Source organism: Lepidochelys kempii, chromosome 20, assembly GCF_965140265.1.
Source record: "Lepidochelys kempii isolate rLepKem1 chromosome 20, rLepKem1.hap2, whole genome shotgun sequence".
NCBI classification, from domain to species: domain Eukaryota; kingdom Metazoa; phylum Chordata; order Testudines; family Cheloniidae; genus Lepidochelys; species Lepidochelys kempii.
In genome coordinates, this window is record NC_133275.1 from 2,189,231 (window position 1) to 2,207,216 (window position 17,986).

General features: G+C 44.0%; 1 protein-coding gene across 3 annotated transcripts in view; it reads right to left on the bottom strand.

Moving 5' to 3' along the window:
- The window catches only part of SARNP (SAP domain containing ribonucleoprotein), a 50,181-nt gene that overhangs the window by 15,918 nt on the left and 16,277 nt on the right, over positions 1-17,986 (bottom strand). For 2 of the 3 annotated variants that reach the window (XM_073319437.1, XM_073319439.1), the window contains one exon: positions 16,116-16,184. The exons of the other annotated variant lie outside the window; for it this stretch is intronic. In XM_073319437.1, coding sequence (XP_073175538.1) covers positions 16,116-16,184 — 69 coding nt within the window. The remainder of the gene's footprint in view (positions 1-16,115; positions 16,185-17,986) is intronic. 3 annotated transcript variants of the gene reach the window in all.

Below are 17,986 nucleotides of genomic sequence, written 5' to 3' on the forward strand. Positions count from 1 at the left end.
GAGGCCACCTCAAGTTAAAGCTACTTGGCGCAGGGAAAGTTTTCCCTTGAAGCGTCCAGCTGTTATTAAAAAGGAGCAATCGGGCGATTACTAAACACTATTTGAATTGCATATTAGCCACAGATTTAAAAAAAAAAATCCATCCTATTCAAAACCAACAAGCGCAAAAACGGCAACACCACAGCAATGTTAACCCTTCCTGTGCATTGAGACAGTTTACATCCACACACCTCTATTTATGGAAGGGAGAACTTTTTATCCGGGGAAGTGGATCATATTTCAACTGTATTTTATCAGTTGAGGCCAATATGACTAGCCATTCTACCAGCCAGCAATGGTGGAGATAAATGTAGAATCAAACCACATTACAAGGCACTGGAACGCCAGTGAATTTGGGGTGCAAGGAAAAACCTTCAGGGTGCATCCTTGCTCATTGAAATGGACAGCACAGTCCTACTGTGCTGAAAATGAGTGTGTAAAAGTGTCCATGTAGGGTCCCCAGATTTATCCCCCCTCCAGAATTTCAGATCAAACTGGCTCAGTTTACAAGTCAAATGAAGGTTCTTCTATCTGCAGGCCTCACGCACTTCCCCTGGGACCTAGAAACGCAGCTGGGCTCTTTCCATCTGTGACCCCCAATGGTAAGTGATTCTGCAATCAGTACTGAGTTACAGATTTGGACAGAGGCCAAAGAGAATCCCCCACACTCTCCCATAGCAGCACTGGGAGCTCATGCAGGGCTAAGTACTCCTAGGTATCCCAGTGACTTAATATGTCCATTCTATAGGATAGACAATAAATGAAAATTTATTAACATCAAAGCGATTTGATCCAACTCAGTACACGGGGAGTAGAGACTGGGAGTAATTAGTGGCCATTAAACTTAAAATCTATATATGGTCAAAAACTAAAAAGGCTATGGGATGAAGAACAAATGGCAATACACTATAGTACTTCAGAGCATTATTTCACGACAGAGATTCATTAGGACAGGCTTTGAATTAATCAGATTAATAAACCAGATTAAATGCAAGATTCCCAACACACACAAGCGAGAGAGTTAGCAATAGCTCTGAGTCCTTCGTTCACCATTTTATACTTGGTTTCTCTTTTTGCAGAGTGGCAGAGACAAAGAACGGGTTGATTAACTCCCTTCCATGACCAACTTTGCTTGGCTGAATTCCCCTGCAGGCTGGTGAGCAGAGGCATTACTGGCGTTTAATTATTTAAGGTGAACGAAGAATCGAAATATGTCATTTGTATGACAGTACTCCTTAGAGGTCCCAACCAAGATCAGGGCATTGTGCTGGGCACTGCCCAAACACGGAGCAAGAGACTGGCCTTGCATCAAAGAGCTAACAATCTTCATAGGCATTACAGAGAGTGGGAGAAAGGCGTTCCAGTGTCCAGGATACCAGCCTGCGACAAGCCGGAGACTCAGGTGCTCAACTCCCTGCTCCGCCACCAATGACCCATTCCTCTGGGCCTCAATTTCACCTGTACAAGGGTGCTAACAGCACTTCCCTACCTCACAGGGGTGCTGTAAGGGTAAATACAGCAAAGATAAGGTGCTCAGATGCTAGGGCAATGATGGCCATAGACGTACATTAGGTGGATTACGCTTTGCAGCTCAGAAAGAGGCAGAGATTAATCGACAGGCTCAAGGTAGCACAGAAAGTGTGTGGGAGAACTGGGAACTGAACCCAGATCTCCTGAGTCTTGGTCCAGAGCCATAGCCACAGCCACAAGATTGTCGCTCTGAATTCGGAAAGCAAGAATTTTATTATGCAAAATTTATCTGTTGCCATATTTAAAAGGCATGCAAGTACTGAAAATCTTGTCTATCATCAAGCATACCTGATATCATCCATCGAATTAGTCCAGCTACTCTGGATGTTAGCCACTTCAAACGCCTTACAAAATACTCAGGAGTGTCTCTCTGGTTTGGAATAACAAGGCAGTAGAAGTACACCCAGTAGAAAAGTAATACATATTTGTCCTTTTCTATTTGCTTCATGGCTTAAGGTTTCTGTGGTGCCAACAAAAGCAGCCACAAATTCAGGGAGATGGGAAGATCAATGAAGGAGCAGATTTTTTGCAAATATTTTGTCAGGATCAAAATGTTGCTAGTTTTTAAACCTCCACATACATTTTTCAAGGATTTCAGATCACATCCAGAGAAAAATTTGCTGGCCAAAAACATTTAAGACAGTTTAACCTCTAAACAAGATCCAAAGAGAAATGAAGAAATAGTAAGTGTTCCTTTTGCAGAAGACATATCTTATTAGAGGGAATAACCAGAGTAAGGAATAGATGTGTTAGGAATTTCCAAATTATTAGTAACAGAAGTCAGGTTTCAGAGTAGCAGCCGTGTTAGTCTGTATCCGCAAAAAGAAAAGGAGGACTTGGGGCACCTTAGAGACTAACCAATTTATTTGAGCATAAGCTTTTGTGAGCTACAGCATGCATCTGATGAAGTGAGCTGTAGCTCAGGAAAGCTTATGCTCAAATAAATTTGTCTAAAGTGCCACAAGCACTCCTTTAAAAAAAAAATAAAATAAAAGGGAGTGAGGTTAACTCCCAGACCCTAATGCAAATCACTTTTCCAACAACACCATCAAGCTTAGGAGTCTGAGCCTAACCACTCATACATGAGTCCAAAAGACTTACTGCTTTTTGTTTTAAATAGAGTTAAAATACTCAGCAATATAAATCTACTATGTTTTTGCAAAAGACAGGTCAATCAGAAAATCCCCTTAAAGCTAAACTAATATTATATTTAAAACCACTTTATGCCTAGGGCAGTAGGGTTTTACACAGCCATTTCCTGTGGGACTTTTGTAGGAAAGCTGACACACAAAGGTATTACTCAGATGGGCCTGAACCTAAACCCAGATCCGTTTGATGGCGTTCTGATCTGGATCAATCCATTTTGCAGCTCTGAGCTGCAAAGTAGTCTCAGAACTTTTTTAATGCATTCTTATGCTATCTCCTTGAACTGGGATGAGAGCTAGGAAAGCCTTTTTTCTTTAATAACTAACTAAATCAAAGCAGGCTTCCAATAGTGAGACGAAGCATTTTCCATAAGCTGAATTAGTTGGGATGATAATACTCTTAACAGCCTGATCGAAAGCCCCATGGGAGTCTTCCATTGATTTAATGCATTTTGGATCAGTTACATTTAGTGAGGCTCCACAATGTTCTGCAAGACTGTGTTAAAAAGTAAATCCATCGAAGCAAAAGCGGTACTCCAATTCCAAATCAAATGCCATAGCAACTCACTGAAAGTGTATTGATTTGACTGCATGGTAGGTTTTGGAGCTCACAGGACTCCCTCCGTAGTTGGTACTTTCAGAAAAATGTTGGAGAAGAAAAGTAATCCAACGAATGAGGGAAGGGAGTAAAATCACAGCAAGCAGCACTCAGAGATGTTTGACAGTTTTCTTAAGAGCAATGGAGAAAGCTTCTTAAATATCTTTATTAAAAAATTCAAAGGGTGGTACCGCAAACAGAACTTTTATAGGCTTAAGACCTTTACTGAAAAAAGCCCTAGCAGTTCATGCTACCACCTCTCACACACACTCACTCCTTCATTTTATGTGGGTTGGATTTTTTGGTTTAACTTTTGTCTTTCCTGATGAACAGGGGTTAAAGAGAAACCTGACTTCGTTTCTCTCCTTCAAATTAGAATAGATCCTTGAAGGCTAAGAGCAAGAGCACCGTTTGCCATTCTCCCCCAGTCGCTCCTCCAAATTCCTGCAGCCAAGTGGTTCAACAGCCCCTGAATGGCATACATAATGACATCATTGATTGAACCATAATAGAAGGGAAAGGGGGAGTGGGGAAAAGATGTATTTGTGTTACAGACAAAAGATAAGTTCTGTTTCACAGCAGGGACAAACGAAGAACCAGATGACTGGACAGAGTGAGGTCACAGAGTCCCCCCCAGCATTGTCTTCCCTTTAAGCAACCCCTTCCCCACTCCCTAAAGGTTTGTTAGGGACGCAAATCCTTTTCAAATGGCACCGTGGATAAAGAAAAGATCAGGAGTCCTGCTGACCCCTCGCAGCTCCTCGCCATTTATTTTTAAAATGACATCGTGTGTGTGTCAGCGTGTGCAAAGAGGTTACAGGAGGGGAAGAGACAAACACGAAGAAAGGAGTAACTGTAAACACTACATTACTATTAACATTAAAGCCATTACAAAGAGGAAAGGCAAAGCAAAAGGACAACAAAATAATGGAACGCCCCCGCCAGAACCACTCAATTACCGTGTTTTTAGATTTCACCATTTCTTCCTCTCCCCTAGACTGGCAGCCGTTTGGGGAAGCAACCTGCCACGAATCTGAAATTGGGGGCATACTTTGGGTATTGTGTTCATTAAGTGATGGTCAAACTGAAATATGCAAAACACCCTGAAGTCTGGAGGACAGGAGTTGGTTCAGTCCATTTGAGAGAAGGCATTTGCATAGTTCACATTCAGACTGAGTACACAGCGAAGGTTCTGGGCGGTTTCAATGCAGGATTTTGGTTTGGCCTATGCCTAGCAGAAACACACCAAGTGAAATTATTTAGAGTGCACTGTTCGGGGGTGGGGGAAGATATGCAACCCTCCCCAAAAAGAGAACCACTCACAAGCTGGTAACCAAAATGGGGAGACAAAAACAGATGGTGTCACCAGTGTGACAAGAGAAACAAGACAGAGCGATTCTACAGTCCAGTGTCTAAAGTCTGAGGAAGCGTAAGAAAGACACTGTAATATTATCAGGAGGGACTAAAAGACTTTCCATTAAAGAGGGAGGAAGAAAAATGCTCACAAACTCAAGCAGGACAGTAGTTCTCTCCCCTCCACACAGCACTCACTGGTCACATGATCCTGGCTCTGCCTCCTCCTTGTTTTCAGCTTCTAAATTGTATCCAACAGCCACAAATGCCCTCAGGCCTTTCCTGTTGTTGTTCCATGTAAGCTGCTCAGTTCTGGAGTAGCCACAGGGATGTAACATGAATAGAAAAGGAGAAGTCCAGGAGACCCCTCCCTCAAAGGTTTACCTTACGGAAGCATTTGAGAACCAGGAGAAAAGGAAAACCAACAAGAGTGGTATGGCATGGCACACAAACTGCCAGCAACTCAGAAAAGGGCTAACGTACTAAACAGACACAAGGGGTAAAAATCCTAGCCTAGACAGATACTTGGGCCTCAATGTCTGGATACCCCCAACTTAAGCCACCTTAAAGGGGCTGATTTCCAGACAGAAGTTCCTCAGCACTTTTGGAAAGTGAGGTCCCTTTAGGGTTCTGGCCCCCTAGGTCTTGGAATTTTTTAAATAGCTCCTACAAGTATGGGTTGAATTTGACACCACGCCTGCCTTGAAAGGGCACAATCCAACGCAGTCTAACGTGAATACATAAGGGGTAGAATGAGCTCCCAGAAGAGATAGGAGTAAACTAGAGGCCCATACATTTACTAAAGCTTTTGCCACAGAGACAGCACAACATTAGTAAGTAGAGGAGGGAGGACCTAGAACCTTGGAGAGGTGAAGAGTTCGCTAGACGAAGAAGAATGCCTTGAAGACTTTGCTTAGATACAACAGTGCTAGGCACTTTGGAAAAATCAAAATGTACACTGAAAGAGATGGTTGGTGGGACAGAAACAGAGGAAGCCTCCTTGGAAGAACTGGATTTGGAGGAAGGATTGAAGAAGATAGGGAAAATTGGTCAGAGCTTATGGGCATCATGGAGATTGGAAAGTGCAGGGCACAGGATGACCTGAGAACAGAGCTACGCAGAGCCTTGCCATTGTTAATTCAGCACCTTGGGTAATTTACAGACCTATGAGCAGCTTAAAATCCAAGTCAAGGAATGAGAGCATGAAGCTGATATGGAAGGAAAGCCAGCGACAGGGCTGGAGAGATGCGTGATGTGGTATGGGCAAGGCGGAAAATTATGTTAGCTGCAGAATTTTGGATCTAATGGAGAAGGAAATTCAGATGAGGAGATGGCAGCAGCTCCAAGATTACTGCAAAAGGAACATGAAGGGGCCAGCCAAAGAGAACACCAGGACTGCAAAGGAAGGGGTTTGAGAATCTGGAGGGGTTTGCTCTGTCATCCAAAGACCACTTCCAACCACCCTTCCAATGTAGGTGCTGGTGAGGGTCTGAATAATAGCTGCCTCCTCCTTCGGCAATCACATTACAAGAGAAGAGCAAACTGGACAAAACCCATAGAGACAGAGTGACTTACACAACACTGGGCTGAGTTTTAGCCTCCATTGGCACAATGACTTTTTAGGGGAATGCCAGGGAAGCGCCCTCACCACTACCAAGCCAGCAGGAGAGAGAGTTCCCAGAAGAGTTATAACCACATGGAGATGAGACTGGGATTCTGTGCTTGAAGGAGCACAGTTCAAAAAAATCACACCACCCTGAACAATTTGTTACAAGTAACACCTAAGGGCCCTACTACTTTGGGCATTTAACTGCACTTGTATCTCATCAGCTTCACTGTTTCCCATTTATGTGGTTCATTCAACAAAGCAACAGGGGCGAGGAAAAACATTTAAAAACAGGAAAATGTGATTGTAAAGCCACAAAATCTGACAAAGACTCGGGGGGAAGGTGTTGTACCTGGAGCTGCTTTAAACTGTTTAATTAGATTTCAAATTGATTATATCCCTTTCAGAAAGCAACTTTTTACTGATTCCTACTTCTTTAAAATGCCCTGGCTATAGAAGAGCCTCTTCAAAGGAGGTGAAAACTATTTAATTTTCACACACAGAGACAGAAAGGCAGATTGGTGTCATTGCAGCTTCTGCAAAGCATTCAGCATCCCTCAAGGAAACGTTACTTTAAGTAGGTTTACAAAGATTTCCAACAAATACACAGATTTCCCTTCTTTTAAAAAAAACAAAAAACAGAACTACTTACATTTTTGCACTCACAGGAAATTAAAAATCAAAATGCATTTTAGGATAAATTGTTATTTATTCAAAATGTAAATGGAGGAATTATAGAAGTCCAGAATGAAACAGAAAAGTAACTTCATCCTAATATTTTATATTAGTGTCTCACTTTTAACCGTCGGGGAATAATGAATTCCATGCTGGAGCTCAAACTCATGCACTTAATCTTCAGGGGATATTCAGTCATTTGTCAAACTTCTCCTGTTACATTTTGATTAACCATGGGCACGTTTTAAAATCTGGTTTTAGATGGAGTGGGGTGGGGGTGGGGAATCAGCAATTTTCAAACCTACCTATAACTCCTTAAAAGGATAAGCTTATCTAAATTACAACAGATCTTCATCCACACCTCAAGCAGCAATTGTGCATAGGATTTTCAAAGCTGTCCAAGAGTGAAAGTCAGTGGGAACTGGGCACTTTGGTGTCCTTCAAAAACCCTGCAACAGGAATGCTACAGACAGGAGGGAAAGGATTATTTTTCCTTCAGTGTAAGAACACTGTTCTCACAAAACAGAGACAGCAATGGCTCTTTAGCCACACTTCCTGTACCTTAAGTTCAGATGTCGATTGCTGTACGCAGCGTTGGCTAAGTAGACCATACAGATAAGCTAGGTCAGCACAGGGAGATAGCTAGGTCCCGGGAGTGGGAGAACTTGGACACAACCATTACTAGTCTAGAATTCTTGCAATGGTGTTTACTTAGCACCCCAAAAAAACTGCTAGGTGCATTACAGGGCAACAATGACAGGACAGTCTGTCACAAAAAGTTTACAATCCAGTAAAGGAATTCTGCCCGATAGACAAACCTGCCCACCTTCAGACAGTTGCAGACTGTTCACATTTCCTATTATTTCATAAAGACCCCTTTTATTCTGCTCTCTACAAAGGAATTAAACTGCATGCTTGCAGGCTCATAACAGCATCAAACCCACATTAGTTTAGTACAGCTTTAAGATGCTTTTGTGTCCACATCTAACAGTAATAAGTTATACTATAACCTTGCTATAAACTAGAGGCTAAGACTGTGGACTTGAAAAAACAAACATCTCAAAACCAGGACATTAGGAATAACCATGCTGGAAAACAGTGGTCAGGCTCAGTTTGGGCTGGGTAGCCATTTTTAAACATGTGTTGAGTAGTTCAAACAATATGGTGGAGAAGGCTAAAAGAAATATCAAACTGAGAAATCTGCTTTGATAAGATCATCCTTACATAACCCATGTTATGGGAAGTGACACTTTAGACGCTGATCCAGAAGAGTGCTGAGTGCCTTCTACTTCCACTGAGTAAGTTGGGAGGTTGCAGGTGCTCAGCACCTTAGGGTAAATGAACCAGGAAGCCAGTCTGGGCCTCTTGTTAAAGCAGTTGTCACCCAAAGCACACCTACCAATGTGTTTTTTTTTAAAGTCTCTGGTGGGAGCTCTTAGTAGCTTAGTCCATGTATCAACTACTCTGGGTAAAGAAATTTTACCTTTTCTTACCTTTGGTTCCTGTACCGATTGGACAGTAGCTCATATAATCAATGGAGCACACACAGCCTCCCCCTCCCCCCACCACAACTGGAGCTTTCAATGAGGTCCCTTCTTACAACCCCTATCCATGGATTCTATTCCCTCCAGTTTGGAGTTCTTGAAAATCCTCCAGGGGATAAGCTGCTGGATTTCACAAATTTGCCTATTTGCTTTCAGTGGGAGACACATGAGGACTCATCACTTACCATAAATCTCCCTCTACGGTTCCACTATATGCCAGCCAGGGTACATGGGCTCAGGACTGGTGTGAAATTTACCATGGGTACCACTGATCTACCTCTATTTCCCCCTGCAAGTTGTAGTTCTCCCCATGCTCATTGCCAGTTTAATATACTGCTTCACTCCCTCTCCAAAGCCTCACCACACACTCCCTTTTGTGAGGCTATTTTTATGAGAAAAATCAGCTATAAATATCGTTTTAGTCTTTACATTCACCTTGCACCTAGGCACTTACTGGTTTCACTAAGGGTACAGCCCCACTAGGATTTGGGTTTCTTTCTCAGGCAAACCAGTACATTACCCACGTGTATGCTAGCTCTATGGAGTTATTCCTTCTCATGCCTACATCCTGAGGAGTCCTGCCCTGCCCTATTCTTAAGCAGCCCAGATCAGTGAGCGCATTTCTTTTTAAGCCCACTGTATTAGCCTGCATTTGAGAGCTTTCTTACTGACCTTTGTCAAGAGGTGGTCTGGTGCTGAACTTAGCAGCAAACCAATATGTGAAAACATATTTTTGCCCCCTCCCCGCCATTCCCGAGTCCAGTTTCTAATCAGGTCTTTGTCACAGAAAGCTAATGATCACACAGACAGCGGCTGCAATTAGGAAATACAATCATCATACGTATGGAGACGAAGTTGCTGGCAGGGTGGGGGTGAGGGGGGCCATGCAAGAGAGGAGACATGAGTGTTAAGTAAAAGACTAGAAAGCATTCTTATTACAGGAGGGAAAACAAATCCATGTTTCACACTCACAGCCCTCCTTTAGCCATGCAGCCTGTGCCATCAACGCAGCCATGTGCAGGCCATTAGGTAGAGAAACTCCTTCTCCCAGCAATCCAGTGGGCGGGGGAGGAGGCAGCCTAGCTTACTACACCCTTGTGTTAAAATCTCCATGACTGCCAGCACTATTCTTCACCTTGTCACTTCCCATTATCCTAAATCAACAGGCCTGCATTCACAGCTACTCAAGTTAGAAAATGGTGAGGTTGGTTTTTAAGGGGATGGGGGGGAAGGAGGAGCAGCAAGGGGTGCAAACATACCAGACTGCTAGTTACGGTGTTGTGTAAGTGTGTGTCTCTCTCTCAGACACACACACACACAGTGGAACACTAAGTCATACAGGTATTCTATCCAAGCTTTTTCTGAAACAAACATGGAAATTAAGGCTTTCAAATATTAGTACATAGTATATATATGCTAAAAAAAATTCAGAGACAATCTGCAACTGTTAAGTGTAGCCACAAGCCCTAATTTAGGAAGTGGTATCCCCACATTCATATTTTGCCTTATAGAATGACACATCTTAAGTTGAAGGAATCACGGGGGAACAACTGGGTCCAAATGACAACGTTTACTAAAGGTTTACAACATGCAAGAGCTAACTACATGAAGCACTGCTGCTCTGGCAGGGTTCTAGTGGCTTCTGAAGGTGCTGAGGGCCATTACTGGGCTCTCAGGTTATGTAAAGAGATATTCCCTCATGCCCATACACTGCAGACAGTAGAGGTTCCTTTTTTAATATACGTAGTGATGTAATACAAAGGGGTTTAGCAGCGTGAATTTGGGACTCTTCCAGATCACGCACAAACAATGAAGACAAGTTGTGCATGGCAACCCAAATGAGGGCTCACAAGATTTCTATGCCACGCCACTTTCGCTACCTATTGTGTGTTATAGCAAAGTGTTTTTCAAATGATTTAGCATTTTGTTTTGTTTTTTAAAATGGAACTTTTTTTAACCCCCCCACCTGTAAATCTCAATGCTCAAATAAATTGGTTAGTGTCTAAGGTGCCAGAAGTACTCCTTTTCTTTTTACAAGGCATCTGGTACTTTTTGACACGGTGGGGCTACAAACTGGAGCTGTGCCTTTGAAAAGGAAAGATTTTCAGGGGGATGCACAGTACTTCTTCCTAGACCTGAAACTCTCGTGATACTGGCTGTTTCAATCTTCTTATTTTTAGGTATTTAAAAAAAGTTGCTCTGGGTAATTTGCAGAGGATTTTCTGTTTCCCTCTGAGTAGTGTACAGTTGGGCTAAGAGTAACTAAGGCATTGAGATTTACAGGTGGGGGGGTTAAAAAAAGTTCCATTTTAAAAAACAAAACAAAATGCTAAATCATTTGAAAAACCCTTTGCTAACGGTGGGATGAGAGATGTGAAAGGGCTTTTCGAGAAATCATTACGAGTCTAACTCATGCTCCAGTCCTAGTTTTTGCTGACCCAAGCAAACCATTTATCCTGCATACTGATGCCAGTTTGGAGGGTCTGGGAGCCGTCCTGTACCAGGAAGTGGAAGGCAAACGTAAACCTGTAGCCTTTGCCAGCCGAGGATTGTCTGATAGTGAAAGGTTTCAGAGTAACAGCCGTGTTAGTCTGTATTCGCAAAAAGAAAAGGAGTACTTGTGGCTGTGTACTGTAGCTCACGAAAGCTTATGCTCAAATAAATTGGTTAGTCTCTAAGGTGCCACAAGTACTCTTTTTCTTTTTGCGAATACAGACTAACACGGCTGTTACTCTGAAACTTGTTAGATGCCTTGTAGTGCTCTCGGACTGAACAGTGACCATTCCTCCGAGAAGAAAAACGTTTCTGTGGCAGGCTGGTTTTTAAGAACTCCCAGCTGTAAGAAGCTGCTCAGATGTTTGGAATATTCAGAGCAGTCCTGGTGGGGAAGAGATAGCAGGCAGAACACTGGGGAGGTGCTCAAAGGTGCAGGATATACACAAGCTATTATATGGATCTAAGCACCACAATGGTGTAGGGATGTGCTTATATATGTATGTATGTACGTTCGTTCGTTCTATGCACGTGCACAGATAGTGAATATGCTCTCCTGTAGCACCTTTTAAACAAACTGTACCACAAGGCACTACAGAGGGCAAAAACAATAGTGAAGGAGAGAAATTAAGAGGTGTGAAGATAGAAGAGATGTTTTCAGGTATCCTTTAAGTCCTTTAAGACTACTCCAGATGCTGCAGAGGAGAAGGCTACCAGGCCAACAGGGCTGTGATTGTGCGCAGGGATGGCAAGGAAGACCTACAACACGAGCAGAGGCAAACAAGGTCTAGGAATCAGCTGGAGTCCACAGAAAGTTTAAAAAACAAGACAACTGGGAATGGAGCTTGCTGCTAAAACAAGCCAGGAACCAGTCCTAATATCTCCTGTACCAACTACAGAGCTCCCGAAGACTGAGCTTTGTGGATTTATAGCTGTCTCCATATGAGAGGTCTCGAGGAAGCTTCATTCTTCACATGATACCTAAACTGATGGAGGGTTTAGGAAGTCTCAGATTGAATACCGACGTGAAGCTCATGCCCTGACACCATCCTAGCTCAGCATAAGCCATTTGCAATTACCAGCAATGTCACAGAGCACCAAGCTGGTCTTATTAAATATAAATGCTTAGTGGGTAAGCTAGAAGGGGCTTCTTTTTCAGGTAGTTTTCTCCTTCCTGATCTGCCAACATCAGCATTTTCCCCCTCCTTTGCTTCTTTGGTGGTTAATATTTTCACATCCAGCGTTGGCAGGGGGTACTGGCCTGCAGGCAGAAAAATTATCCAGGAAAAGGATTCCTCCTCAGCACGTTATTATAAGTTTGCTGGAAGCCAAACAATTAAGCCAACTGTTTTCTCTCTCTCATTTAGATATTTTGTACACACACAAACTTTCTGCTGGGCTCCTGACCCCTGCTCTCCCTCAATATCACACAAACGTCATGAAATAATCAGCCTGCCAGCTCTGTCCACCTAATCTCAAACGATGAGTGCAATAATTCTCATCTGCCACCTGTAAAATAAACCCTCATTAAAGAGAATTAAACCGGAGCAGTGACTGGTAGCCATGTTCATTCTTATTTAACTCTTCCGAACCACAAAGACGACTTTTTCCATCAAAAAGTGCAGCCTTCCATCACTGCTGACTAATAACCAAGCTGGCATGTCTATGGAGCTCTCAAAGCACTGCAAATGCATTACACAAGCGTCACAGTAGCCATAGGAGACGACCAAGTTCTCATTCCATTTTACAGATAGTGAAACAGACACAGAAAGGTGAAGCAATTTACCTGAATCAGTGTCAGTGCAGAGAATGGACCCCAGAAGTCCTGCCTTCCAGTTTTCCCCACTCTAACCCCAGCTGACCATATCATCTCTAAAAAGAGATGTAGAATACATAGAAGCGCTCTTCTTTGCAACTGCCCTCTTCCACCCTCACTCGATGTCATCACAACCTGGTGTTTTGGACATCACAGTACTCTCTGTACCATGAACAACCATTCCCACACATGGTATCACTGAGTAATGGGTAGAAACCTATGTGTGTACACACACCGCATTGCGGTTAAAGAGACTTTGGAGTCAAGATTCCCTTTTTCCATTTACAGCTCTGGGAGGGAGTGTTTCTAGTGCTTAGAGTAGGGAACAAGGATTCAGGACTCCTGGATTCGATTTGCAATACTGCCCCGACTTAGTGCATGACCTCAAAACAGTCACTTCATCTCTCTGATCTCAACATCCATGGGGCTGAGGGTTAATCAGCCAACTGTCTGTAAGGCAGTTTGAGACCTCCACATTAAAGGAGAGACATAAAAGCCAATTACTTTGGTCATCTGCTCAGATAGGGAAAGGTATTTGATAATGCAATGCAGGGCATGGGGGGGGCTTTGTGCTTTTATGTTATCCCTAGAGCTTTGACTTTACATTTGGTGGCAATACTCTCAGCAGGAGACTTACAAGGCTATTTTATAGAAAAAAAGCAAACCAACCCCTTCTAGAAACGCTTCTGCATCACCAACTACCACGAAGCCTACCTATAAAACATGCAGCTATAACTCCAGCCCATGGGGAGCCAAGAGCTCTCGGTGTTACAGGGAGAGGGAAATTTACAGGTATGTGTATGGGCTAAGTAGGAATCAAGGGATGGTAGCTTCAGGTCAGAGGAACTGTGTTTTAACAGGAGGCTTCACAAGAGAGGATGGGGAGGGTGGGTTAGTACTAGGGGGAGATAAACGCTTCCTTGGTTTTATTTTGAACATTAATTTGATGGGCCTGTACCGCCAAGACCCAAGCAAGCACCTGCCCTCTGTTCTGCCAAAATCAACCTTTTCCTGCTAGGTCCCTTCTGAAATATTGGGGACTTTCCTCCCTTTTAGGTGAAGAGAAAGAGGATTTTAAACTTGAAAGATTTCACCCTGGAGGGCTAGTCAGGGGGTTCAATGAGTACAGATGAGTTCTCAGCCACTAATGCAGCTCTGCATTTGCTCCCTTCTCTCAGCAGGTCTGAAATCCCCCTTAAGCAATGATTCTCTCACCCCACCCCACCCCCCTTCCCTTCTTCCAAACCAATTTGAATAGGAAATGAAGTGTGGCTCTGTGGAGACAATGGCTTATTGTAAAGTTCTTGCTGCTATGCCGGAGTATAAAAACCTGCCACGGCACATGTAAACATTAGCAACTGCCAGGCTCCTCTGTAATGAAAAGCTATAAAGAACACCCAGGTGGGAAGCACAATACTACAGGCTAATTAAAGTAACCAATAATATTCCTCACAGGAATGTGAGAGTGTGTTCCGCTCAGTGGGAGAAGCCACTGCTAAGCCTATGAACTCAGCTTCCTGATGGAACAGAAACAAAAAAAAAAAGACATAGCACTGCAAAGGCTGCCATCACTGCTGGACACCTTGCTTTGTAAAAGGCACAAGGGCGGCATCTGGAGTTAAATCACAAGCCTAGAAGTCGGGCAAACTGGATGCTAGACCTAACTCTGCCATGGATTTGTGACCTTGGGCAAGTCGTTTCCCCATCCTGGTATGCCACCATCTGTAGAAGGGGATCAGTTCATTAATGAACTTAGCCTGTCATTTATGTTTGTAAAGCACTCATTCAGATCAGGTGCAGCACGTGACTGCTTTCGATCTCTTCAAGATTCTGGAGCAAAGTGTAACCATTGAAGGCCCTCTCAGAAATGCTGAGTGTTATTACAAAGCCCCAGATCTACAAGCTGCAGCCATGGACGCTGACAAGGCATATATCCTTTCTGAAAAACAACAGTTCCTAGTGACAGGGTTAATGATGTTTGAGCAGCCTCTCACCCTGACCTGCCCTTCCACATATTCCAGCTTTAATGCACTTGCCCGATTCCCCCACCCCCAAAGGGATGTGTGGGGGAGGAACAGTGGCCTCCAACACCAATTATTTTCTACATCACTGAACTTCCTGGCTCCACATTTGCAGAGTCTAGCATTTCACTCTGACTTGCTGAAGAAACAGATGCAGTAAAATGTCCACGGTACAAACCCCATGAGAGAAGAGGGGGTTATATATCAGTGGTGGAGGGAAGGGGACAAATCCATCCCCTTACACTCTTTCAAAGAGAGAAGAAGGGTTTCCAAACCCCACTGGCACAGCCATTGCAAATGGACAAGATTTTTCTTCACTTCCTGTCCTAGAGAGCTGTGCAGTGTCATTGTGCATGGTAAATCAAGGCTGCACTTCACCCCAGAGGAGAAGGTTATTCCTGTCTGATGTTTTGTGATTCAAGCTGCTGTATCAATGTAATAGGGTATTACTGATCTCCCTCTTTTCTATCTGTCTCCCCCAAACAGGACTAGATGAGGCTCTTTTCCCCTGTCCATTTTAATCTCTCCTACTGCAGAACATTTCTATGCAGGGGATTGTTGTACTGGTGATGATGCCTGTGCTCCCACACTCTTCCTCTTCCTCCTGAAATGTATACTGCCCTTCCCAGCTCACTCAACATCCTGTCACCAAAAAGATCCAGTCTCTCCAGGCAAGGTGGAATTGTGCTTCGTTCGCTGTAGTTCCAATCAGACGCGCTCAGTCAAATCCTGTGCGGACACACACACGAGCCTTTGAACCTAATGGCTAAGGGGACCTAGAGCTCTGTCCGACATTTTCAATCATTTGATGCATTACAGTTTTGAGTCACTTTTCAAACTGAGCTCTGGAGCCTCCGATCCCAAGGGAAGTCATTACCTTGCGGAAAAAGATCAGTTGTGAAGACCGATCAGGTCTACCACCTATAGAACACAAGTCAAATGCCTGAAAACAATCCAATTATAAAGCCTCCTCAACTGTCTCTCCTTCCCACTTGTAACATTTTATGAAGACTATCTTGACAGCCCCTGGAAGGAAGCCCTCTATCCACCAGCCTGGCCTTGGCAGTCAGGCTTCCTCAAAACCAACAAAATTACAGCCAAACAAAGAGAGGAAAGGACTGGGGGTAAGGAAAACGATGCTGACAAGAGTCTTCATGTGGCGTGATGCATGGAGCCCTGTATCAGCAACAGGAGGTAAAAATCTCAGGAAGCAAGACAACTTAGAACTTTCACTATTCTGAGCACTGTGCTAATCTGTAGGTGCAGACAGTGTCCTAGAGGCCAATGCACCTTACCTTCTTGGAGGCTGAAGAGACATTCAAACCAAATCTTTGAGCCCTTTCCTTTAATTTATCCATGTTTACCTACAAAGACACAGGAAACAGTTTAACGTTTAAGTCATTGTCACTTGAACTGTAAGATAGGAAAACTAAAAGACCAACTGTGGCTGGGAGAGGGCAGCTCGTGAGAAGGGTCCCAGGACAGAGCAGCCCATTCTGATGGGTCTGTGGAAAATGTGGTCAAGCGAGAGACACTCCTGTGAGCACTCCCTCTCTGTGCTAGATCGGCAGACTCAGCCGCGACAGAGGGGAAGAAGAGCCACAAAGCAGAAATCTGTGCCCCGAATGAAACAGCCAAGAACTTCCAGAGAGCTGTATTCTGCTCAAGCTTCATTAACAGACATCTCTTAAAGCTCCAGTATTGGCCCAAAGGACAATGCTACAGATGGTGAATTCTCCCACTGAAGGACCAGCTCATTCAATGGATTCCTCTTTTTTTTTTTTTTTACTGTAAATCAAATGAACTTAGTACTCTTCCTTCAGCAGCCAGATACAATTAACATGATGGAAGGAAACTTCCTGCCTCTCAGACAAACACACCAGCCATCTCTCTCCAACTCTTGTCGTTTTCAGTAACCACTGTGTTTCATTCTTACTCTTCAGGAACTATAGGATACATCCAGTCAAGCCCCATGTCAAGTTATTTTCCCTTGCTTTGCCCAGGTCACAAGCAATAGGGTTTCCCTTTGGGGAAGTATCCCACAGTCTAATGAATCCCAGTTTTGGATTTCATTGACAAGTCTTCTACAGTATGTGGTGCCATGGAAGAAAATGGGGTCCCTGACGCTAACCTACTTCTGAGCAGTATTTGAAAAACATCTTCCAAAAACACTCAGTACAAGAGAAACCTGGATTAGACCCCAAACTTGCTTAAATTAGCTTTCTGTTGCATCTTGCACCAATAATTTACCATGATCAAGCAGCAAGGTACTAAGCAGACTGTGAAGAAGTGGGAATATTCTTAATGTTTTTTCTGACTACAGTGTGGGTGCCTCAGTTTCCCCTACACATTTCTTAAGTATCTAGGTGGTGGGATAAGGGTATGTGATTGTTACAGAGCCCTAGAGGGCCAGTGTGATGGTGTCTGCATAGAGAATGGCCAACACCCTGTCTCCTGGCAACTGATGCCCTGGGCCCCTCCTCTGCAAAGGTGCCAACTGAAGGTGTTGGAGAACAAAGATCAGGTGGCCTCCTGGCCCAGGAAAGGGACAAAGGCCAGAGGAGGGGCTGGAGAGTTACACTTTGGAGCTGGCTGGGGAAATGGAGGGAGACCCAGATGAGGCTCTGGCCTCCCTGCCCCCCAAGACGGACCTGACTAAGGGGTCCTGTTCTCTGTACCTACAAGTTCAGTTTTAGACCATGTTCCTGTCATCTAATAAACCTTCTGTTTTACTGGCTGGCTGAGAGTCATGTCTGACCGCGGAATTGGGGTGCGGGCCCACTGGCTTCCCCAGGAGCCCTGCCTGTGCGGACTTGCTGCGGGAAGCCCACGGTGTGAGAAGGGGATGCTGAATGCTCCGAGGTCAGCCCCAGGAAGGTCGAAGCTGTGTAAGCGTCTTGCCCTGGAAACAGTCTGCACAGAGACAGGAGGCTTCCCCAGAGTCCCGATTGGCTTCGTATGGAGTAGTTCCAGAGCATCGCCCGGTGACTCCGTGACACAGGCTACCCATGCAGCTCAGAACTTACATTTCCAGTTGAAATCTGAGGTAGAATAGTGCACCATTTGGACATTAGAAAGAAAGGGTCATTTACTGTAGGAAAACAGGAGGCTGTACAGAATCTAGGTTCTTGGAGCAATGCATATAACAGTTCAAGCAAAAAGGACA